Below are 26,221 nucleotides of genomic sequence, written 5' to 3'. Positions count from 1 at the left end.
CAGGAGGATCACTGTGAAGGGAGAGAGACTTTCAGAAGGACATTGACCCATGCCAAGAAGGGAACACTTGCAAAATAGACTACAACAGCATCACTCTTCTCATTGTCACCAAAGGGAAAGTAATAAAAAGGCACTTGCATAGAAGGCATAGGGCATTACCTAGAAAGCATGTCTGTACACCAAAGCTCATCACTAGCTCATGAAATCAGGCACCTGTTTCACTGTCACTAACGTGAAACATCTTAAAATGGCACAGTGAGGACTGATCCACAGCCCCCTGTAATTCACCAAATTCTTTCCATTCATTTCGCTACAGGATACCAAAGGAAGAAAGTCTAAGGAGAATGAAGAACAAGAAAGGAGCTGGTGTAGCAGCTGCTGTAATAAAATACAAATCCAGTATTTTACAAAATAGAATACTTGCAGGAAAACTAGCTGCTGTACATGGTAAAAACTTACTTGTAAGGCTATGTTAGTTTTTCCCTTATTTATCATTAGGAAAAAAAAAAGAAAAAAGAGCGTAAAAAATCTTTATCTTTTTTATAAATTGACAACTTCTGGTAAACTGGAAAGCTGCTATGCTAGCCTGCTGAATTAGAATTTTCACATTGAATCCATCCTCAATGGAGTCTGAGCACCCTTCTGTAGCAACCAGACAAAACCCTGCTCAAATACTGGGGTAGGTTCAACTGTGCTACAGCAAGGACAACTTGCAAGAAGCACAGTTTGGGCAAAGGCATGGGCAGGGCTCTGAGAGAGGGGAAAACCCTTAAAGGCAACAGCTACGTGGGAAAGGAAAAGACAAAGCAGAGAGGAAAAGAGCACTGGACCAGGATCAGACCTGAATACTGCTCTTGGCTATTCCGCTGAACTTGGGCCAGTCACTCCAGCTCCCTATGTGCCCATCCCATCTCTCTTCTGCTTTGTCTCCTGTCTACGTACTCAACTCCTCAGGTCACAGGCTGTCTTGCCATGCACTTAATAAAGTATCTACCACCTCCAGACCTAAACTGTGCCGAGCTTGGATAACCCATACCCCTATCTTTTTGGCTAGGCAGTTGATCTAAGATCACATTTCTAGAAAAGGAGGTAAAAGGAAGATACATGGCTTTATTTTAGGGCAATTCAAGTTTTGGGGGAGGGAACTGGGTGTTCAGTGATATTTGCAAGACTGATTTCAGAGTCTGCCCAGATCATCTGCAGGGTTAGGGAAGCTCAGTTCTCTTCATTGCGACTGCCTTAACACAATTTTGCAAAGCTAATAAATACTATTTACAACAGTAACAGGAAGATGGTGAGGAAAGGAAAACACAGGACAATCTGAGACCAGGTTTACATAAGAGATTCCATCAATGTGTCTAGAAGCCAATAAATTAAATCCATACTGTCCTCTCAGGAGGCACTTCTGGTTTAAGCCTTACATTGATTTAGTTTGTTGGGAAGGAACTGATTGAAGCCAAACACATTAGCCTCAGACTAAAGGACATCCATCCAAAACATTGCATAAGTTTAACAAAACCTTCCTTCTAAACAGATTTAGTTAAACTAGTGTAATTCTCCCACATGAAGTGTGACAAGACAGCAACTGATCTTTGCTTGAATTCCACAAGGGTGGAAGCAGTAGGGAAGCCTACCAAGACTGTTTTTAACCCAGCAAGAAACCTACCCCACTAAATGATAAAGAAGCTGGAGGAGAGACAAGAAAGAGCAAGGGGAGGACAATTCAGCAGCATCGCTGCTCCCCCCTCTCCTGCCTGTGCTGTTAACTCAGCATATCAGGGCCCTTTCCTGTCCCTGCAGAAGCAGGCTACACACATGCTTCCCAACCCTCCCCAAAAGGCTCAAGTGCTGCAGACTGGTAGGCATGGGGCCGTGGCTAGATCCTGAGCAGCAGCTTTCCCTCAGCTCCCATCACCCACGTATTCCCATCATTTTTGCATAATTCACTCTTCTACAGAATGTCTTTGTGCTCAGGTCACCACGTGTGCATGCAGACACACACACAACCACCAGTCACCTGCACACTGCTGGCATCACCTGCCATCATCATTCAATCCCACTCTTGGGGCATCAGACCAGGAAGGAATAAAAGCAAAGACAGAGACCGTGTGTGAAGTGAGGAAGGGAGTTACAAAGACAAGACATCCCATCTGCAGTCACAGCCTCACCAGTCAATGCAGAAGTTGAACTCCCTCTCTTTTGTGCTTTGGTTCACTGAGGATGACAAGTCAGGGGGACTTTGGTTGAAAATATGTGGGAAAGAGTAAAGTTAAGAAAAAAGGCCTTTTTTATTTTTAAGAGGTGGCATTGACTCTTCTATCTATTTCAATTATCTTCAGTGTTTCATTTCCTTCTAGTTCGGAGTTGACTCTGCAGGGAACAAAGAAACCAAAACAACAAAGGTTAACACTAATAGTCACTTTTTAAAGTGCATATCCTGCTTGAATTGGCTACTGCTAAAAAAGTACTCAGTATTTACCAGGTACTTGTCAGCTGGGATATAACACCACAGGGAATTAGTCATCCCTTTGGCTCTAGGTCTAGCTTTGACACTAGAGCTCAGAAGGCATGCTTGGGGTGACAAGGATCATCCTAGCCCTCGGAATAGCAAAAGCCTCTCCCACTGTTTGGTGTGCTTGCTACTGCTTGCCAGCAGAGACCAAGACCCGGACCAACATAACAGTGGCAGGACAAGAAAAGCTGGAGTGGAAAGAAAATTGCAGGCACAGATTTAAACTCTTTGCAGAGGCCCCAAAACCTTACATTTATGTTTAAAAAAATACAAAGGAGCTCTGTGTTAAGTAGCACTGATAACTTTACAAGCCTGCCTCTTATGACTGAGTCCTGAAAGCTTTCCACAATGATGCTTTAGTAAGATCACTGCTGCGAGAAGCTCCCAGCTCTTCACACCCTAACCTCATAAAAAGCCCAGTGAGTCACAGCCTCACACTTCCACTGGTAAAAGCATATTCCTTTAGGAGAAACAGAAGCGAGTGCTTAAAGAAGTGGGTAGGCACAACTAACAGGCTTACCGGGGTTAGGTTTCTGCCACTGAGTTTGGTAGCTGTATCATTACACTACTGTTGCAATCACTTCTCCAGAGTAACAGTAACTTTGCCTATAACCTCAACTTACTTGATGTTTCGCAGCGCCCAGCATAGCAGAACCCCCAGTCTTACTGCTGACTTCCAGGCAAAAAAAGGCAGTGACACCAAAACACGTGTGACAAGCGGCCCCCCCAGCACTCACCTGTGCTGCTGCAGGCCCAGCAGCACCGATTTCTCTAGCCTTGTCTCGTTGGCTATTGTGAACTGCATGATATCATCCTGCTGCACCCCGGGCATGGCTTCCAGGGACAGCGCTGTGTACTGGGAGGTGTCTGCGGGCCTGTCGTTGCGATCTGCGAAGGAGATCGGACCTGACGACTCCTCCAGCTGGTGAGGCTCTTCATAGATTAGCAGACTCCTTGACCTCACTGCATGCAAAGACAGAAGGCAAAAAGAGATGAGAAACAGGCAGCTCAGAGAACAGCCCAGGTCATTTCAGGAGATGGAAACCATCAGAGCAGAACCAAAGCTGCAAAGGTCTTTTCTTTCCATAGTGATTAACTGCTAATTTGATAGCTGAGGTATCAAATAGTCCAGGTAGGGATCAAAAAGCTCTGAATTATTCACAAAACAAGAACAAAATGGAACCATCACTTTGACAATATTCTCTGAAACCAACTGGTTCATTACAGGTATATAATGCTAACGGTTTTCCCCTCAGTCCTCAGACTCCTCGATGACATTGGCAAAGGACATCAGCTGGTATCAGCTGCACTTTTTAACAGTACAAACATCTACTACAAAGTAGAAATCCTGCTGCTGTTCACAGACCACTAGCTTTAGTTCCATCAGCAGAAACAGAACTGCTTTAAAGAGAAGAACCAAGCAGGCTAGTGGGGAAAGGCTTTGCACATGTCTATGAAGTCTCCTGCCATCAGCCATCAGAACACCCTGCCAAGCCATCCTTTAAGAGACACAGCTGTATCAAGGAACTCAGGGGCAGAAAACCAAGAGGTGCTTGAGGAGGGGGGTAGGGACAGGAGTGGAAAACAAGTGCCCAAGCACAACCAAAGAGGAATCAAGACTGAGAGCTGTTACTTACCAATGGAGTCTGTGTAGGACTCTGGCGAGGAATGCTGCCTGGGCAACACCATCTTTGTAGCTGAAGGATATGGCCCATAGCTCTGAGAGAAGCTGCCAAAAACTACTGCAAAGCACAGCACCACCATCTGGCAAACAGAGGAGGCAGAAGAGGTGAGTGCATTAGCTCTCCGACTAAGAATCAACACAAAGCAGATCTGACACGTTATCAAAACAAGTAATTTGAGGCTATTTTCATCACTCCATACAGAGGCACACACAGTTCAGTGGTTCAAAGGGCAGATTTCAAAGCTGGACGTTGTTTTCAATGCCTGCCACCATTCTGGCCTGTAGCCTTATCTACTCCCAAAGCTGAAACGCAGACACAACCACCACGTGTATTTTACAGAAGTTGTGAGGAATTTCCAAGGTTATTTCTGCTGCTGGTCCCCAGTCTTGGTTCAAAGTGACAGACAGGCTGGCAGACGAGGAGAACAACTTAGGCCTTGAAAATAATTTCCATCAATTTATAGCACTGGTAGCACTGGTATAAAGGGAACTTGCTGGCTGAATACAGGGAGGGAAAAGCAGAAAAGTTTCATTCTAATCCTTTCGTTACCCTATTACTGAAATAGGCCAGACGGAGATTTACAGCCTTAGTCATATTTTTTATTTGGATGATGAAGTTTATTTTTACTGGTATCAAAAGAACCAGGCATCAAAGGTCACTGTCATTCTCATTTGACAACTCTAGACACCATTTCTCACACAAAATATTGTAGGAAATAAGAAAGCAGGTCACTCGGAGGAGCAGTGCTCCTTCATCGCTGCAGCATCCAATCAAAAGAACAAGCCTGGTCTTCTCCAGAATTTAACACCTCCCCACAACCATTAATCTCCATCAGCCAGGAGTCTCACCTACCTCAATATTAATTGTCAAATTGAGAAGTTTCCCAAGCTGAGAATTTGCAGGCAAGGGGCTTTGCAGAACAAGGGATATGCTTTTGAACAGTGAAAAGAGATTCTTATTCCCCTAGAATTCCCAGCTTTATGGACACTCACCATAAGACAGGTCCCTGTCTGTGTGCTAGCTGCCTTACATGAACGGGACACTTTCCCTGCCACCACGGCTTGGAGTCTCTGCAACTGCTGCAGAAGCGTTCTGGAGAGGAAAGACAACAGACAAGCGTCAAATGCATTGATCTACTTGCAGGTTAAACAGCTTTTTGCTTCAAATTCCATGCCTGGTGTTTGAAGTCCTCCCCTTGAAGTTAGTAGCAAGAAATTATTTTAGTTTTATAATGTTTTTTACATGTATTAACACTGTATCATTCAAAAAGATCTTTTGGCTTTCTCAACTGATGTCCCTGAACATTACTTCTTCAGCACTTTCAGAAGGCTCTTACAAATAAAAACTCTATTTTCAGTGTTTCTACAAGAAACTATTCTGGTAAGCACACAAACAACTGAAACTGCTCTACTTGCAGATGACTAGATGCATATGCATCCTGGTTTTGTGTCTTGAATTCATCAGGAGTTTCACCATGATGCGAAAAGGTGCAGAAGCAAGTTTACAACTGCTCTCATTGGTAGTAGAGGTATACAGCTACCTCCTTTTTCCAAAAGCCTGCTGCACAGTGGCTCGGACCACATGCTGGATGGTCTTTAAAGCCAAGGTCGTAAAGCTAGACATAAGCACAGACTTCATTTCTCATAAATGTAAATATTAAATAAAGCACTTTACTGCTCTTTGCTAAATCCTCCAGCAGCTGACAAAAATCACAGATGGCTGAAGTGGCTACTGCAACTGTGTCTATCTGAGGTCCCAACCACGATGACAATTTTGTTCTGGTTGGAGCCAACAGACCAGGAAGGTATTCTGTCTTTCTGGCTGTTACTCATACACTGTATTATTTACAGCATTTATTAATTACTACAGTTAGGATATGAGTAATTTACATGGGAAATTACCTCAAAGAATGACTGCTGGAAGGTTTTCACAGCAGTTTGTGTTTTGTTTCCATCACAGCTTTTTAGCAGATTGGGAATAACCCAAATACTTGTCCTCGACCCAGTCAAACTAGCACACTTTTGCATCAGGATGTTAACTCTGCTGTTTGTTGCCATTTTTCCTTTTTATTTCTCCTGCAAGTCTCGCCACCTATTGCAGAGGGTAACCCCCACAAAACTCCAGGCAACCGCTTTGGAGGCTGTGACGTCAAATGCTAAAGCAAGAGGCAAGGTTAGGATGTCAGAGAAAATAGAAGGATTATTTTAAGATTAAACTGGCTAAAAGCTAATTGTAGGACAGACCCAGAGGTGCCTTCACAGCTCAATATACACTTGTCTGTCTATTATTAGAGATTTTTTTAATCATCAATGCTCATTGCTAATTAGAGTTTAATGAATTCAAGGACTTCAGGAATGCATTCTGAAACAAGCACAAGGTATGCTCACAGCACAGATTCATTTGGGCCAGCAGATCCTCCTCAACTTATTAAGGAAGGATGTCTTGCACACTCTTGAGAGCACGGTTTATCCTGCAACTCACTATTTTAAAAAGGAAAGTGATTTGTCTAATTCAGTCCTTTATTCACTATTAAAGAGACCACAGGCAAATTAAGAGATGAAAACACTGTCCATCACATAAATGAGACCATCCTAACTCCCTGCTCCCTTCTGCATCTTTCCCTAACCCCTCCTCCCATCCACTACACTGCAGAGGTTCACAGAGACTTGCTTGAAATGCTGATGGTTCTCAGCACTTTTTGTGGAGGCGTCAGTGAGAAAACTGCTAATGGCTGGTGAGGAAATCTACAGAGAAGAGGCAATTCTCCTCGTTTTGCTCATCTCTGCCTTTTTTGTGTCCAATTTAAAAAGCCCACTAGGCAGAGTGGGCCCAGAGAGCTGATTCCAAAACTCTCTCTTTTTGGAAACTAAAATTAGGCAGGTATTGTGAAGTCTCCTGTACCCAGAGGGTTCATCACCCACCTTATTTACCAACTACCTCCATGCCTTTCTCCCCCAAGACAGTTATCTGTTTGAGCAGAGCTACTGTCTTTTTCTCAGCAAAGACTCAGTGTTGGAGGCTGACAGGCTACAAGTGTATTTTCACACTAAGAGCAAGAAACAAGTTTGTTCAGAGATGATGCCAGTTTACCCTGTCACTACTACCAAAACGGGGCACTCCTCGGTGCTTTTATTCTCTACTGGAATTTGGAATCATAGAAGACTGGATTCCAAGGTCAAAACATCTCCTTTCCAACACCAAAGCTGCCTTTGTTGTTACTGGCTGGCTGCAGGTATGATCTGGACTAGGAGAGAAAAGGAGCAGCCCTCCAGTCTGTAGAACAGGAACTTAGGGTGGAAAGAAGACACTCCCTCTAAACAGCAGCATGGTGGCCACGGATGCTTTTAGAGAAACACGCTGCCTGTGGCCAAGTCCTATCAGGAGAAAATGCAGTCCCAAGGCAGCGTGCATAAGGGGGTTTGCACCCACAGGGATTATTTTCGCTGTCTGACACGTTTCCCAGGGATATTCAATTAGAGGGTCACCTCTGTAGGAGGCGTGAACGTGCTTTCACGCTTTTCCCTGCCAATGGAATCACCTCATAGGAAAGCTGTAAAGTGACTGAAGACTCCTGCTCTCCCTTCCACACTCTGCCAGCAAATTCCTCTGCCTGTGATGTCTTGTTTTCATGTGCACATTCACGTATTCATCTTCAGAAGAGTCCCTTTCACTACCAGAGTAAGGAACAGGACAAGGCTTCCCCTCTGATTCCAGGAAAGGAAATTTGTACCTCCAGGACATAGCCACCTGGGAGGCTTCCTTGATCCTTCCTTGTTTAAAATACAACATATGGATTGAACAAAGCCAGACAACTTCTATGGGACACCAAACACTGGTTATTTTGACCACCATTTTTCAGACTTTATCTACTTTGTGAGGAAAAAAAGAGAGAGAGAGAAAAAATTACTCTGTCTTCGAACTCTACAGATTCCTTCTCTGCCCATCCTATCTGTAGGAAAGAAAGCAAATCCTCACTGCAACTTAAATCCAGATGCTTCATTGCTTGAAAATAACTTGGTAAAATGGCTTTGCCAGCCTCAAATCAAGGAACAGCCACACAAATCAGTGAAGTCTGGCAGCTTTGATGCCGATAAACCCTTGGTGGGTCAGACTGATGTGCAACTTGTTCTTTAGATGACCTTTCAATAGCTTGTGCAGGAGCAGGAGAAATGGAAGAATGGCAATTTGATTTCTAAAGCCACTGCCTTTAAGGTGCCTGTCGGAGTGGAGATCTATACAACTTGCTGGTCATTACTCCACAGCAGCAGCTCTAGCAGCTACTTGCATGCACTGTGCATGTGTGACACTCAACCTATGGATCCTATGTCTATCATTTCTCCAGGAATGATGATCAGTTTATTTATAAATACAGACTCAACAGAACTGAAAAGCAAAACTACTTCTTGGATGTCACACGTGGTACTAACTGTCTCAATACTGGTTTTAAGCCCACAGAGCCATGGCTCCCAGCTAGACAGCACTGGTGCCGGAGACTATATTCAATTCCCTAGATCACTGGCAGTTTCTGCCTTCTGTCCCAGTGCCAAAACATGAATGGATCAAGCCTTCTCAGTGACTGGCACAATTCAGTTCAACTCTTGGTGCCAGTTTCTTTTCAGACCCTTTGCCTTTTAAGAGACCAGTACCCCCCATGTTCAGATGTTACTGAAACCAACGAGAGCCTGTCAGAATAGTGGCTGCAAGACCTTACAGATACGCATGTAATAATACACTTCCTTGGTTTTGAGAAAACTGCCTAGAAAAGAACTTGGATGAGTTTCTTTTAAGGGACTGAGTCACATAAATTAGGAGAGGAAGCATATGCTAGTGTTCTAATACTAAAGATGCCAAAAATGCTGCAGTCACCCACTCGGAGTAATGAGAACTAAAAACTCCTGCCTGGCTTTTAAGATGCACAAACATCAAGGGAGATGCCTCTGGATGCAACGGTTTTGAGCACACTTGCACCTTTCACATGACATCTCTTTGTATCTCCAGAATTTCAAGCTAAAACAGGCTCTCAGGGAAGACTCTTCCCCATTTGTTCATGTTACTGAGACGAGCGTAGAAACACTTTCACCAGAAGCAGTTCTAGCGTTTCCATGGTTTGAAGCCAGATTTTGAAAGGCAAGCAGGGCTTCCCTGAAGCCTTAGGTATGTATCTGTGCAAAATGTGTTCTATATATAGAATGACATGCTCTAAAAAACTGATTGCACATGCTAAAGGGAAACTCTGCTGTTCAGTAGTTGTACATTTTGGAAATTGCCCTTCAATTCCTCTTGATTCCAGCCAGACTATAAAAACATGATACTGACTGACATGATGATACATGTGCATCAACTTTCTGGTAAGCAGCCTATCCCAATTTTCCAACAAGGTAAAAACCCAACTTTCTCTTCACTCACACTGAATGTATAACCATGTTAATATGTAATCACAGGTCTTATTTTCCCATTATCTTCCACTCCTACAGTTTCTCACCACAAAAGAACATCTCTGATGTTTGTAGATCTACTTTTAGACAAGACCTTCAATGACATTGTCAATTTTTACTGCACTGAACACTCAAAGTTGCAGTTGAAGTCAGCTGGGGCTCTGCTTTGGGCATATTAAATAAGATTCATGTGTGCATGACTCTGTGCTAGGAACTTCAAGAAAAAAAGGCCTAACATTTAGATGTGGGCATCCAAGAATAAACTGACATTGCATAACTCTGACCACACCTGCTTTGAACTTTGATATCTGATTGTATCTAGGAGATGGATGTGCCAGCTACAGGTTGCTGTGAAGGCAAGTCCTGAAGCATTTGGACAGTTTCTGGATGTCACACCAAGGCTCTGTGCAAATACCAGTGAGGAAAACAGACATTTTTAAATCACTGCAGGAAGTGGATAATGTACATTAAACCATTCTCCGAGACAGCTGCACAATTACACACTAAATAAGAAAAGTGGCTCTTTAAGGTTAAGGAGAAAAAACCCATAAGGTGGCACATTCAGGCTTGATGAAAGCAGGCACTTTTAAAATTTCTCAGTATTCAATTTGAAGTCTTAACAGATTTTAGGTACAACTGGTAACTATATAGCCAAAACAACATTGCCGTGAGTTACAAGAATTTCCATGCAGAGGGTCAGGAACATCTGCTTCTCTGCAGGAGATGACAAATCAGTATCAGTGCTATTGCACAGGGAAGAAAACAATGCAGCTCATCTCACATGCCTAGGGTACAAAGGATTTGGAGACAATATCACTTAGCTAAATATTTTATAGAGTATTTAGGATAATCAAATAATAAAGAAGAGGCTAAAGGTCCTGTCTAAAAGGACAGAGAATACCAACAAAGCTGTTCTCATGACTGCATCCACTACAACTTCAAGATGAAAACTGCTGGCCTAATTTAGTTGAACTGGGGACAACAACTGTAGATTTAAACACATTGCCCCTGAGTGGTTCATCCACAGCTGCACCTTTCCTTAGAGCAGCACCTCCAGAGACTGATCCTAGGAGAGACTACCCTACTCCACACCTACACAACAATTCCTGGTTCTTTTATGTAAAACCCTGGAGGAAGACACAGGAGGCAGAGAAATGGCTTGGCTCTCTTCAAACAAGCAGCAGATGTCTTTATGCATGAGCAGTGTGTGGGAGACTCTCCAGCAAATTACAGTGCTACAGGGTCTGGCTCTGTGAAATTAGAGATTTGATCCGGAGATTAGAAACAACACATGCCACTCAATTAGCAATACACTGGCTGCCAGACAAGCTCTAGGGCTATTTTCCATGATCCTGGGTCTTATCTTCAAAGCCCAGCCTCCTCCCACACTTCAGTGCTACCATTGTGTTCAATGGTAATATTCAACCATCACTACAAAGGCCTCTAACTAGCAGGTGCTAACAGTGGGCTCATCCAGTACCTCCTCATTGTAAGTCGCCATCTTTTGAGAACATACTGAGCACAAGCCATGACTGACGCTCCACTCTCAGCTAACATCTGATTAAAAGCTCATCTACTGAACATTTTCTGGCACGTGTGCTTTGAGAAGGCCACCACCGAGTTACTCATCTCCTCAGAAATGAAGAGACAAGAAGCTGATTTTCCCCTCTCCAGGTGAAGAAAATTCTGGGGTGCGAGATGCTTAGAAGGGTACACAATAATTATGAGGACATCTAGTCGTCCAAAAGAAATTATAATGACTGTTGAGCACCAGCACTGCAATTTCTGAAAGTGCCCTGCTGCAGGCTAAGCTCTCCTGTCAAAACAGTCTTTCACTAAATAAAGACAATTTGGAGAGTTGGGCTGTAGTATTTTGTTTGTTATATATCAATAACCACATTCCCTCGGGCAGTGGAAGAAAGAAGAGTGCTAAAAGGTTTTTCAGGCACACCCCAGGCTAGGGAGACAGTTTAAGACCCAACATCAAAGTCTCTATGCTTTACATGGCACTGCAGTCATGATAACTGGCATGCCTCATCCTTCTTTGATACTAACCAGATCAGATACAGCTATTCTTCACATTTCAATTCATCTCTTAACTACCGGATTTTCACTTTTCACTGTAACATCACGCTGCAGGTTTGTTTTACCCCCTTCATACCTTACCTGTTAGTATTCTCTAGGACTTCAACCTTCTTACGCAGCTCACTGTTTTCATTTGAGCAAGTCTCAACTCTATAGGAAACAAAGAGGAATGTAAAGAAGTCAGTCCTTTATCGAACTTGCTGTCACAAAGATCTCTATGATCTTGCCTGCATTTAACAAAAAGTTACACCAAAGAACTTTAGTCATAATCTTTAACCATACTTCATGGCGTAAAAGACCTTCAAAAGATATTACTATCTACAGAGCACCTGCTTATGGTCCTCAACTACATTCCAGCAGGTGCAGCTCATTCAGGATGGGCTGTAACTACTTTTTACCCCTAAAAATACCAACAGCAAAGACCTTTCTCAGACCTTCTCAGGCCATGGGATAGGTACTTTGAGAGCCACAGAACATGCTGTATTTATGTTGTTAGCAAGCATTTTGTGCAAAGGAGTTGAGTGCTAGGATGAAGCACCAAGAAATTTAGGGAATGCCACACTTCTCAAATCAGATCCTTGACTTTCAAGATTAGGGAGGTTAATAAGCCAGGAGGATCCATTTCCAAGCATGCTCATTTCCACACAGGCCCTGGAAACCCCCTAAATTAAAGCTGATTATTGTATGACATGCTACCTAAGAGGTCCAAGTCAAAACACAAGACTCCCAAAAAGACAAAGGTGACCAGCTGGAACAGCTTCAAGAAGGAAAGTAGAGGGAAACAGCTTTGATATCTGTATGGTGGAATTTCACAAGAGTAGCTCTGAGAAAGCAGACTTGGCTTTAAAGAGACAAGGGAAAAAAAAAGAAACTACATCAAGGATATCACCAAAGATGGTACAAGGGGTTTAACAGATCCATCTGGTGAAGTGCGTAAGAGACACACTAGAATACTTGCCTGTTGGAAGAAAGATTAACTCGGGATATAAATCACTAACTAGGGGTTTGGCTCCTTCTCACTGAAGGAAGCCAATGGGTCACATGCTGTTTTCCTGAGGCCCACTCCTTTTCCCAGGCGGTCTTGACTCACCCACTTCCTGTGTCTGTCTCCATCTGCACTGGGAGACGCAGCACATATCCACTGGGAACCCACCTTCCCTGGGACACTGCCCACCCGCGAGGCCAGCGGCGCGGCAGGACGGGGAGGCTGGCAGCGGGTGGATCCTGCCTTTAAGCTTTTTGTGGGCATATTGGCAACGAGCTGGACGTAGACGCGGTTACAAACGCGGCACCCCAGCGCAAGCCATACGAAGGGCCTTTTCTCAGTCACAACCACGAGATGGCAGCTGGCACTCTGTGCACGAAACAGTCCCAGCATCAACAGCTGGATCCCTTCCCAGTCCAGCAACCAGTGCTATTGGCCCGTTTCAAACAGGAAGGAGGGTGGCTTACTTTTTTTCCAGACTGTCCATGTATTCTTTCTTTTTTCTTCTGCTTTCCTGGGCAGAGATCTAAGGGGGGGGGAAGAAAACCAAAACCACAAACCACTAAACATTCGCATAGAAAAAAAAAAGCATCAGAGATGAATTAATAAACTGGTAAAAAGCCCTCCCTGACGTTATCACATTCAAGCCTCCGTGCTGTTCTCATTTCTATTCCTGGTAAGCGAAGCACTGACTTGGTCCCTTTCCACATCCTGAAGCAAGACTGCTCCTTCTGTAGCAGGAAAAAAGATCATTCCCCGCTCGTACTGAACCAACCTTAAAAAGTAAATCAGATTCATCTGGAGAGAATATCCTAGGAAAAACACTGAAATATGATCCTGGGACAATGCCCTGCATCTGGGAGAGGAACAGCCCATGCATGTGCTAGAAAGCAGCTTTAGAGAAAAAGACTTGCATGTTCTGATGAACAACAAATCCAACCTAAGTCAGCAATATGCCCCCATACCAATGGCAGCCAAACAGATCCATTAACAAGACTGTAGCTATCATGTCAAGAGCAATGGTTCTTCCCCTCTGTTCAGTGCCTGCAAGACCACAGTTGAGTACAGCATACTGTTTGTGGCTCTGAAATAAATACTCTGGATGTACAGAAGCAAGCCCAGAGGAGGAACGCTGCTATAATAAGCATGCTGGAGCACATGATACATCAAGAATGGCAGAGACAGCTAAGTTTGTTCAGATTTAAGAAGAGAAGGCTATGGAGGGAATCCTATTGCTCTGTCAGAGACTTCTAAGAAGCATACAGCAAAATGGGAAGAGGTATCAAATACAAACTGCAACAAGGAAAATCCCAATTAGATATTAAGAATTCTGGTGTGGTTTTGTTTGGTTTTGTTTTTACCACAGGAGTGGCCTAATATGGGAAGAGGTTGCACAGAGATGCTGGGCACTCATCACCCACTCTTTGAGACACTAAAATGTGACTACAATTCCCAAGCAACTTGCTCTAGGCTGGCCCTGCTTCTAAAGCTAAGAGTTGGACCAAAAGACCTCCAGAGATCCCCTCCAATATAAATGACTCATAGCATGAAAGAGGGACATAAAATGCAGAAGGTGACTTCCAAAATTTTTTCAAAAAGTATATTACAAACCCAATTTCCCATTCAGTGTGGGCAAATTTACACCTTTATCTGCAAAACCAGGAACAGAATGCATTAACTTTTAAAGATGTGCTAACATCCTCCAGAACAAATGAGCCGGCCAAGTCTGGAAAAAAATAGTAAATAAATGCTTTCCTCCCTATGACTAGGCTCTTCCCCACACTGGGAGAAAGAAAAGACCTGTAGGGCATTTCACAGCCTTAATATCAACCATTCGTTTAAAGACCATGGAATTCAGTGATCAAAAGACTAGGGCACTGAAATACACAGTCAGATTTCAAAACATCAAACAGTGGCAAAGAACACCTTCATCACCACAGAAAGAATAGAGAGGTCCTTGCCTACCATAAAGGTAGGATTGTACTGTTTTTAAAATGGAGCCAAGGACCTGCAACTTGATACCCTCCTTGCTAAATACTCTATTGTTCCTGTGTTCAGGTAAATACTGAGGCAGGGGCACACCCTCACAGTGACAATCTGACGGATGTGTTTAGGAACAAAGAAAAACACTTCACTAAAATCATCTTACAGCATTAACAGCACCACAGACCATTACTGCAGAATTGCTGCAGCGTTTTTTTAAACCAAGCAGGAATTACTCCATAAAGCTAACTAACATTTACCTTGTTCTTTATTTTCCTGCGGATTTTCTTCAGGACTTTCTCCTCTGCTTTTGTCAGGGGTAGTTTGGTAGGGATTGGGTACCCCTCTGCTATCAGTGTCCTCTTCTCCTCCTCTGTCAGGATGAGTGGGCCGGTCCCCTGTAATTTCTGCAAGTGTCATAGAAATGAAATATTGTAACAGTAAGTGCACACAGCCCTGGAGAAAAGGGTGTTAGGGAAGAGAGGCACAGCAGCTCTCCCACTTGAGAGAGAACCCATCTTACTAGCACAGCAGCCTCTTGTAACTGGGCATGCGTGCAAAGGGAAAACCTTTTAGATAGCTTCCATTGGAAGACTGAACCTGTGGGACAGGGTTCCCCCAAAACAGTTGTTCTCAGCCCAGCTCTGCACAGACTGAGCCCAACAGTAAAACATCCCTTGGCTCAAACAGGGAAAGAGGCAAATGAGAAGCACTACTGAAAATCCCTCCCTAAAGAACACTACTTGCTTTCGACAAGGCCACAGATGCAGATCTACCAGGGACAGGTTAACCCATCAGGGCTATGCCCTAATGCAAAACACAAGCCATGCTGGGGGAAACCTAATAATACCGCTGAACCCTGTCTCAACTTAGAAGAGAAGCACACACTGTTCTCTGTGGGAGCAGAACAGAACAGACCAGTGAGCAAGAATTACTGGATGTGCAGTTTTGACCAGAGATGGATTAATGTAAAGAACAACAGAAAGTTAGCAAATCCATGAGAAAAACAATAATTAGGAAAAAAAAAAAAAAAAAGAAGAGTAAAAGTGAATCAAATAGATGCTGGAAAAAGCCCAACTTACATGTGGTGCAGTCAGGAGGGGGGAATTGGAGAGCGCTGAAGCTGTGCGCGACGCCACTTTCGCTGTGGCTTGTATCTGAATTGGGCTTGAAGGAGGGAGCGATCTAGCCGGGCTCTGCCCTCCTTCAGAGTCACTCCCATGGCTGCTAGGAGGGGTTGGAGGTAAATGCAGGGGATCCACTGCTAAACGGCAAGAGAGACATATAACACAAGGTTTTGAGGTGCTACTTTAAAATTCCACGAGAGCTGCCACTACCACCACCACCCAGTTTCCAGACCAGGACTGTCTGATAAAAACATGGATCAAACAAAAATGGCAACTTGCAAGATTTTCTAAGCATGCAGATCTCCCCAGGAGGAATAAAATGCAGCGGCTAACTTTAGGTTCAATAGACAAAACAATGCTCTCTGCATATGCTCCAGTCATTTCTACCTATATTTCAGCTTCTCCAAATGCTTTGAGGTTTCAGTGTAACCCTTCAGTACAAGTTCCCTGTCCCCAGGAAACCACATTAAAAAAGGGGCTCTGAGCCGGCATGCTTTCTCTCCAAAAACAACAGTCCTGCCTAACTTTGCTGTGAATTAAACAAACTGCCAGTATTTTTCAAGAGAAGGGATCACATCCAAGGTGTTACATGAATAGGGAAGAGAGAAATAATCCGCCTCCTAAAGACCTGGCTTGGCATAACTGAGAGGAAGTGACAACCTGGTGACAGCAAAGGCTTTAATGTACTGATGGAGCAGGAGCAGCACAGGCAACCACCACAGGAAGCTCTCTCACACTGTGCTCTCCAGGGCCATAAGCTAACTTCTGCTGCACTTGCAGCCAAAAGAAACTGTGCTAGAATTGACAAGCAGAGTGCTACTTATGACCAGACTGGTCCAGACCATGGAAAACAGGGCAATGTCTCACCTACTCATACTACCAACGTCTCACCTACTCATATTGCATGGACAGTTTAGCAGATGTCCATAACAGCCATAACTAAGTCATTTTTTCTCTGAGATAAATCTACAGCAATGAAAATCAGGAGTAGGAAGACAGAAGGCTGAATTTTACCACCTTCCATTTCTGTTACACTTTGCAAATCTGAGTTGAAAAGATCAAATGGGCTGTGGGGGAGGAAGAAAAACAGTAACAAAAAAAAATATATTATACATGAGCTCATTTTTTTCTAGCATCTTAACTCTAGTAGCTCCCAGAAGACAACACACACTTGAAAAACAGCAAGGCCCTTAAGTGCACACATCAAGCAACTGAACCTATGCCCTGAGTTGAGATATAGCCTCCCTTTTTCCACCTGCTACACCACTTGCTTCTTTCCCCAGAGCAGTTCTACTTACCTACACAAATTAACTCCCTAACAGAGTATCAAGTGTTCCTAACTGAGATGCAGTTAACTGCTCAAATTTCAGCACAAATATTTGGCCCTTTCAAACTTTTCTTGGGTTAATACATTATGTGCCAGAAAAACACGTCACTTTTAGGGTAGGGTTATTGCTCCTCCTTCCTCATTTATAGATTAGCACAAAGGGATCCTGACAGTTCTTAAAAACTCTACTAAAACAACAGATGGACCTAATTTCATATAAAGTCACTTTTGTATTGGAGGTTAAAACGCTGAAGTTTCCACTTATGCTTTTCAGGCTTTCTATGCCTTAATTAAGTCTCCTCGAATTGATTTCTCTTCTACCCTAAGTAATCCTGTACTTTAAGGATTCCAGCTCCCTTCAGCAACTGTACAATTCTTACTATGCCACAGACAAAAAAGGGATCATTTTCTTTGTGATGAGCAAGGAAGAAAAAAAACCCAACACATACAAGGCTCAGAGAGAGGCTGGCTCTTCAGCAGCCTGAGTTGAATCCCTAGAAGGCAACAGGTTCAGCCTAAAGATTAACATGGTGAATGAGGAAGCCAAATATTTAATCAGGGTAAAGTACATTAATTGTGCATTCTGGTCATCTCTTCCTGCATTTTAGGCTGGTAATTAACAGACCTTCCTTAGAAGAGAGGTTCAGGAACTGATCCACTTCATGGGGCTCCAATTTAATCTCTGGAAGAACTTTCTGGCTCAGTGGTTTCATCTAGAAAAGAGAAATTAACAGCGTGAAAACCCAAAGCACGCATTTTAAAAATCTTAATAGAAGGATACAAGGATGACTTCTCCATAAATGGACAGGTTTCCCTCTCCTCCTGCTCTGCTACAGGCAAAGCTTTAACTGCTTTACAGAGTTTGCTAAACGAGGCTACAGAGAATACTGCCCTGACTACTCCCACTGTGGCTTTTCTTACTACTATATTTAGCTAAATAAAAGATTATGCCTCAGAGATGACATTTCAGACTGAAAGCTAGCATGCAACCCACTCAAATTACTTCTCTTAGCAACAGAGCTGCCTCTAGGATCTGCTGGACTGCACAGTCTGAGACAGAAATACTATTGGCAGTGGGGGACAGCCTGTCCAAGACCATTGTCACCTGGAAGCAAGAGCAAGATGCCAGCCACTGAGGACCAGATTATTGGACCCAAGTTCATTTCACAGTGTGGAAGAGCAGGGAAAGAGACAGTCACAGCTGAGCAAAGCCTGGAAGACATATGGCTTGCCCCACTGACAGGGTTGGGGCAGTAGGCTGTCAAAGTTGTTGCCGAGAGCTACAGTCCCAGGCTTGAGGAAGCCAGTCTGGCACATCAGCATGCTCATTACAGCCAAAACCTCCCTCAATAACCTGTGTAACTAATCTGTGCAATGGCAGTGAGCCACCAGCTAGTCCCAAGATACTCTTTACAAACCATGGCATCCCAGGCCACAGCAGGACTACATATTGGGGACAGCAGAAGTGGACTAGAAGATAATCATGGGAAACTTGTGTTTAATTTTTTTCAGTTTCTCATAACATAGTTTCTGTTCTACATACTTCTCATTCACATCCAAGTGGAAACGTTTATTTTCAGTAAATACTAACTCCACCTCACCCAGACTGACATCGTGCCCTGGGGACTGAGAACAGTCATGATTCTTCCTCCACTGACAAGGGACTCTGGTGAGCCATCAGCTGCTGCAGTTCATTCTCCTGAACTCAACCACAGCCAAAGTAAGCCTGTGTGAATGCCCACTGGCTGCTGCAGCTGCAGTCAGAAAGGCATCACAAATGCTCCTTATGAGGCAGGTTAGTGTGGAAGCAGCTGCAGCTCAAAATGTCAAAGCTCCATAAACATGGTAAAAGTGACTTAGGCAAACAGAGAAACTTTCCAGTTGTTTCAAACCAGGAGTTTTGCTACGATTAGGGGAAGGCACAGCAGCACTAAAACACATTATTATGGAAGACACCTTTCTTGTCACAGACTTGACAGAGCAAATGGGTTAGTCAATTTGTGCAGGAATGGTTCACTAGAAACTGTTTAAAGATGCTTGAGCCCCAGGCTGTGGGGCTAGCATACAAAACCTTGCACACTGCAAAAAACTTGCATGTTACAAAAAACTTGAAGATGCAAATGTTTTGAAACACAAGGTATTACAGCAGTTGTGGAACACCAACAAACATTAAGAAACATTGAGGTGGACTGCACTGTGCCCTCTGAACTGACACCTTTTGGCACCAAGGAGGCTACACTGGCACACAGAGTCTTAGGACAATCTGTAGCTAACTGTGCAGAGAGAAGAGAAAGTCTGCATGTACCAGGGCATCTGTCTGTAGCTCAGGTTGTTCCTCCTCCAGGGACGTGGCTGTGACAGTGAGAGTGACGGAGGGAGCAAGGCCTGACGTCCCACACAACACTGGCTCAGTCTTTATTGCTGGAGTCAGCTCTGTACCCAAACACCATTCCTCATTTTCCAGGTCACCTGCCAGGGAAGGAAATTGGACACCACATGTTTAGGTCAGAGACAGAAAGACTACAAATGAAAATAATGTCACCCCCTCCTCCAGAGAAGGGAAACAAACACAGAGGGCATTTCAGTCTATCAACACAACTCTGCCCTTACTATTCAGCTCTTAGTCAGTGCAGACAACCATGGCATTTCAGGGCTGTAACCTAATCCTAGCCCCAGGATACAGAGAGGAGCAGTGAGGAAAGACATGGAGCACTAATCACTGTATGCTGCTGAAAGCTGCTAACACATAGCAGAACAAGACTAAACAAGCCATTGGGTAAAGCAGCCAGGGAGCCATGTCCTACACATGCTCAGTTTTATTCCTCCTTGTAGAGTTAGCATTTAGGCAGACTTCTGCTCCTTCTGCTGCTTGCAATCATCAAATAGCCAGAGTGGTGATGATATACTTTTAAGAACAAATGATTTTTCATACTCTTCAAGATTTTTCCCCTAAAGATTGAATTAGTAAATATAAAAGAGGATAAAGGCTTTGATGATTTCACAGGAGCACCAGTGCTGTGGTGACCATACTAATTTTCTCCCCAGAGCCTCTGGAAGTCACAGCACAGGATGCACAGTTTGGCTGGGAGAAAAACATGCAACTTTTCATCAGACAAAGCTGAAAAGTTTGCACTGTCAAGAACTGGAAGAAGGCTGACCTGGTGAGTTGGTAGCTCCCCATTTCCATTTATGAGGCAACCACCACTGTCTGCCTTGCATAGAAGGGACATGCTCTCCCAAGTCTAAAGTATGAGAGAGGATCAAGAACTTGGCAGGACTCAACCTTTAAAACAATTCCATAAGGGTATTAACAACCCCACTTAAAAAAAAAATTTTTTTTGGCCGTTCCAATTCTGCCATAAAAAATTTCCCTACTGCTGGAGTTCAGTCATGGAATTTCTTTCCTCTTGCAGAAGAGTACCCTACACCCACTGTACTGCATCCCAACAACACGGTCCTCTGCCGCAACACACAGCTGCAAGAAGCTCATCCATAAACCAACCAGCTGGAATCTGAGGCCAAATATATGTAAGAGAAAAGAGCATTGATCTTTCTTTTTTTTTGCAATTAAAGCAGAGAGCAAGCATGTACACCATACAGCTAGTAAACAGAGTGCTTTGAATTAACTGCATCAATACCATGGGAGGCAGCCACGGTGCTGTGGCTGTGCCACCAGCAGCCTGCCAGGCTGCCACAAGACCCTGACATATCTGAATATATCAAGCTGGTGAGATGTCAACCGAGTTCAGCTGCAGACAGGTAACAAAAATAAGAGCAGGCTTACAGCCCCTGTGCTGCTGTCTGCCCCTGCTATTGAGACCACACACAAGCATCCAGCACACAGGCACTGGAGAGAAGCTGGGTGCCTGGAAGAAGGGAGAGGCATGCACATCTCCAGTGCCAGGAATTACTTTGTGGTGGGACCTAACCTCCACCGCTGGCAAGGAAGGAGGTAATTTGAGTAAAGACACACCAGGGAATTAAAAATGAAAAATATGTATCCTGTAATCAGAAGCTCAAGAACAGTGAGCCCAGCTCTGCCAGGAGAAGTAACGGTACCGTAAGGGCTAAGCACCCAATTTAAGTTTCTGGAGGTCTTACTCCCAAAGCTTTCTGGGAAATGCACAAGTATAAAAATAGAAGTATTTATGAAAAAAGAGGCAGCATTGTTTAAATATTAACCCAGGAGAGAGGACATTGCTCTCTTTCAACCCTCCCTGAGCCTCTCTACTGACAAACACGAGAGCGCAGCTCCTTCCTTGCTGACAGCAATGAAATAGTCAGTGAATCCGTGGACTCCCTCTAGTTCGCTGTGCATGGATAATTCAGGTAAGAGCTTTAAAATGGTATCTTTGCCTGGAAAACCAGAATCCCTTGGCAAAGGTAACTTTCAAATACTTGTTTGAATAGCTCCTGCCAAAATCTCCCTCACATGGTGCTGTGCAGAGCCTCCACTTGCTGCCTCTTGCACCTCTGGGTCCAGCTCCATGGTGTCAGAGCTATGGTCTGTAATCTGCTTTGGACCCCCTTTGGGAAGGAAGGATACACATAAAGGAGAGCTATCAGTGAACCAAGTAATTGGCCCTGAACTCTCTGAGATTTGTATCATCATACCTGTAGAAGAGAAACCTTGCTGTGGGTGCTGAGCAAAACAGGGTATGTCCTCTAAGGCTGCACTTTGTGATGTTTATCACCTCTAATCCTCAGACTCATCACGAGGATCCAGCTGCTGCAGGACAGCAAGACATGCTGGCCTTCAGCTAGTTATTTTACCCTGCTGGAACCCGACTTTGCCGATTAACCTGACAACCCTGCCACCAGCACTTACATCCACACAGACTGCTCAGAGTTATTCTAGGCTTTAAAGCCAGTCTAACCAGTTTGTAGGGAAATGGGATGGTTTTCAGCAACAGCAACATGCTGCATTTATTTGAGATAACTTTGAAGAACTGCATCTAACACTTATTTGACATTGCCTCTTATGATGCATAGTGACAGATGTCATTCCAGCTGACCAATCCTGTGAAAGGGATGGAACAACACACTGATGGAATCCTACCTTCATACTCCCCCCCTCTCTGCTTTTTCCAAGCCCCCGTTACTATCACAGTCAGCATCATGCAACGTGTCACTTTCCTTTGACAAACCACAGCTTCTGAAGTCACAAACGATCTGTCAGTTCCAAGGACACTTCCCACTCTCCTATGTCCTCTTCCTGGGCACACTGGGCTGACATTATCCGAAGATCATTCTTAGTTGATTCTTATACTGACCCTTAAGCACCTCCATCTGCCCTGCCAAGCCCTGCACGAACAGAACAAGGTGACAGTCCCTGCCCCAGGGAGAATGCTGCACAAACCCAGACAACTTTAGGCAAACGGGTAAAAACTGAGCAGGCTACAGAACACTGGTCATGCTGAGAGGCATGGCACGGCCTCCAAGGTAACGGTATTTCTGATGGAGAAGAATCATGAGAGGTCTTAAGGAAAAACGAGAACAAGCAAGAAGGTGCCAGTGAAATACTGAAATGAAAGCACAATGGAGGCTGGCTCAAGGGACCATCTGTCTTCTCCAAACCCAACAAGACACCCTACAGGAAAAGTAGATGACTGGTGTCAAGAAATCGAAGATGAGTGTTTATGTTTAGATTTGCCATGGCCCAGGAGGTATACCTGAACTACTGAGACAGAGCCCAAAGCAGAAGGCTGAGAAAACCATCTTGGTGACAGAATTCTGGTAACACCACATTTCTAAGGCGAGACAAAAGGCCCTGCAAAGCAGACATAAAGAGAAGAAAGCCTGAATAAGAGATTTGGCTATTCAAATGGCTAAGAAAACCCACACCCCAAAGACAGTCACTTTGACTGTTAAAAGTCTCTTATTAGGCTTCAAAACGCTGATACTGAAGTTCAGCCGTACTGGCTGGCTGTCCTCTACTGTGCAATGACTTCTTACATGAGAAGCTCCCCTTTCATAAGCCCAAGGATGTTAGGCATTCTGGCATATGAAATACATCATTTAAGGAGCCCACACAGTACCTAGCAAAATCCTTGCTAATGCTTCTGTGTGTGATGTAACTAGCACAGTTACATTATCACAGAATCCTTCAGCTTGGAAAAGGCCACTGAGATCATCAACTCCAACTGTCCGTTCAATACAATTCCACATATGGGCTATGTTAACTGACCATTAATGTTGCAAAGCACCAAAGTATCGAGCAATATCCATGAATTTTTATCTCAGTGTACTTCTGCACATTATGTACACCTAAAATTGCATTATTAAAAAAACCCTAATCATAATTTCTCTGCAAAACCTGTGCCTTACCAAGCAGAATGCATGGCGCTCCCCTGAGGGAGATGTTGTACCATGTTTAGTCCATACCATTCTCGTCCCATGCACAGTCTCATCTCTCCTTTATCAAATACAGGTCAAATGCTGTTCCCAGAGAGCTGTTTAATTCCCTCCTAGGGCACAATCAAAATGCTTCACCAACCCGAATTAACTTTTACAGTGGCCCCAGTTCAAGTGATCCACATAGAGGTTAAGGCCAAAAAGCAACTAGTAATTTAAAATGGCCAACTGGAAACAACTGGAATTGGATTTTTCAGGTAAGTTAGCATTGTTGTTGTACTTTACCAAAATACATTGAGCTTTCAAGTGCAGCCACTTCTCCACGTTAAACATCAGAATTTATCTGCATCCTATTGAGCATCCAAACCACACATTCATCACAGTAACCCAGGGTTTGTGACACATGAACCTAAGCTCTTCTGTGTCCAAAACTAAGGTTGTATTTCTTTGGAAAGTTTTTGTGTGCTGCATTAATCATCAAACTTGTCCTACTTTTCCTGCAGAAGCAGGAGCTTTACAAAGTGCCAAAGTAAGTTCAGTCAGTTCACCGAGCAAAGATCTCACTGATAGGAAAAAACTAAGCTCTTTCCTAGCTGTACTTATCCCAAGACCGGCTTGGTCCCAGATAGGACATGCTGTGTATGTGATAATGCAGGAGAGGAAGTTCAAAATGGGACATAATTCCCTCAGTACTGTGAGGGTAAGCAGTGTATATTCTGCATATGTACAGCGAGGTGTCCAAGTAGCAATCAAACTCTTTCTGTCCTCTGTCTATATTTCACAGGCCCTAATCCTGCCCCAGGTTTCATTATCTGCAATTAAGATGGACAATGCTAACAGGATCTACCCAATATATGGCAAATGGACTTGCACTCTTCACTTTCTCCATATCACTACACCCAAAAGGGAAAAGGCTATGCAACATTTCGCCCAGTGAAAGCTTACGAGCTTTGAAGTCCATTTTAAAGATTATTATGCACAAGTGCTTGGTTTTGGGTGCACAACACACCCAAGTAAACTTCTCTCTATGCTGCACACCACATATATTATGATGATAGTTTTCAACAGAAATGGATTTTGGTTCTCCTCTGAGCACAGCAATGATCAGAATGTGTGGTTTAGGCATACATGAAAAACACACAACCAAGAAGGGCTGGGTTTGTACATGGTAGAATTAACACATACTACTTCTGCGACTGTTAAAAACCAAATTTATACATCTGTATTTATACACAGATATACAGAGATAAAACACAGTCTCTTCACACCATGTGCAGCTTTCTAGGATACTCATATTTCTTTGATGAACTGCAACATTTGCATTTTTCCGTGTGCCATATAATATTATGTGAAAGCAGGGTAGGCAAAGTGGAAAATAGGGGCAAAAATGCTTACTTCAGCTCTACAGGTTTTTAAATATCAGCATTCCCAGCAAGTTTTTCTTTCTTTTTTTAATTATTGATATGCATCATTATCTATTCAACTAATTCTTCAATCTCATCCAACATACCATCTCCTCTCCTGCGAAAAAGTAACACTTCTCCAATATTGACTAAATTTCACCCTCTGTGATAGATGTACAGAGAAATAACTCATGAAATAACCAAAAGGCTCTTCCTTGCTCCCCACATTCATTTCAGCACTGTTAATTAAAGAGTTTAACAGATACAGTTCTGCATGGGTAACCAACTTGCATCACAGAGTTGCCGTGTATTGTTAAAGAAATCAGAGACGTGCTTTCTGTCGCACTCACCTCTCCCAAGCAGAGTGAATGCAAGTGGTCAGAGAACAACATGATTTTCACCTTTTGCTCCCCTGCTGTAAAAAAGAAGGCAGCACCACAAACCCACATGAGGGATGTACCATTGAACCTAATCTGGAAAAAACCCAACCCATCCCATTAATTACCACCACAGCAGATCATAATCACACAGAAAAGACTTGTGCACTCCATGTCATTTGAAACAAGCCTGCAAATAAAACCTATAGAAACGCCAGGGGACAGACTTGAGCAAAAGGGCTCCAACTAACTCCCTTTGGTTGGTGACAGACCTTGTACTGCCATCATGAACTGCAGGGCTTGGATGTGCAGCTGATATGCCTCCTGCCCAGCTGTGCCATGTACAAAAGCACACAGGCTCACACTCTGCACCAAGGGCCTGCATTCACGAACCTGTACTTTGGACAAGTCCTTGCCTGAATCCTACCTCTGAGCTACCCTACACAGCTCACATCAGGATCCAAGGGCACTCACTAGCTTTACACCACAAAAATATAGCTGCAAATTTGGAGCTGGCTAACTGCAAGGGGAAAACACCTCCTGGAAGAGGCTCACAACATGTCTGGGTGGTGGAAACAGTTCCTTGGTCTCTGTTAGCACGAACACCCCACCACAAACCCAAAAGGACCTGTGCTGATGCAGATTCTGGGTGTCCTGTTGGACATGCCACTTGCAAGGAAGTTCAGCGTCCCCAGCTCTGCAGTCTGAGCCTTTCCAGCTTCCCAAAGGCAGGTTGGCCCCTTCAGGAGAAATAATTACTTCCTTGTCTTCCCCCTGGGCTTGTACCGTCCCTGGTGCCCAGCTCTGGGCTCGCGTTAACACCCCCTGGCAGACACAAGCCCTGTTTATCATGCTTGAAATGCTGAACTCCCAACACCACTGCCACCTCCCCTCTTCTTGTCCATGAGGTGAGAGCCCACATTCATCAACAAACAGTTTCTCTTACAG

At 43.9% G+C, this 26,221-nt stretch overlaps 1 protein-coding gene across 2 annotated transcripts in view; it reads right to left on the bottom strand.

Moving 5' to 3' along the window:
* Window positions 1-2,269: 2,269 nt before the first annotated feature.
* Window positions 2,270-26,221, bottom strand: part of CREB3L2 (cAMP responsive element binding protein 3 like 2) — a 74,020-nt gene continuing 50,068 nt past the window's right edge. The window contains exons 3-12 of one of the 2 annotated variants that reach the window (XM_084275003.1): window positions 19,445-19,608; window positions 17,765-17,852; window positions 15,768-15,949; window positions 14,946-15,092; window positions 13,170-13,228; window positions 11,799-11,867; window positions 5,190-5,289; window positions 4,150-4,276; window positions 3,250-3,475; window positions 2,270-2,370 (exon numbers count right to left, since the gene is read on the bottom strand). In XM_084275003.1, coding sequence (XP_084131129.1) covers window positions 2,295-2,370; window positions 3,250-3,475; window positions 4,150-4,276; window positions 5,190-5,289; window positions 11,799-11,867; window positions 13,170-13,228; window positions 14,946-15,092; window positions 15,768-15,949; window positions 17,765-17,852; window positions 19,445-19,608 — 1,238 coding nt within the window. In that variant the 3' untranslated portion in view covers window positions 2,270-2,294. The remainder of the gene's footprint in view (window positions 2,371-3,249; window positions 3,476-4,149; window positions 4,277-5,189; window positions 5,290-11,798; window positions 11,868-13,169; window positions 13,229-14,945; window positions 15,093-15,767; window positions 15,950-17,764; window positions 17,853-19,444; window positions 19,609-26,221) is intronic. The other variant, XM_084275004.1, reaches the window with a different exon arrangement.

Source organism: Gallinula chloropus, assembly GCF_964237585.1.
Source record: "Gallinula chloropus genome assembly, chromosome: 1".
Taxonomy (NCBI): domain Eukaryota; kingdom Metazoa; phylum Chordata; class Aves; order Gruiformes; family Rallidae; genus Gallinula; species Gallinula chloropus.
Note: the sequence above shows the minus strand (reverse complement) of the source record. Positions and strands in the feature narration are given on the sequence as shown.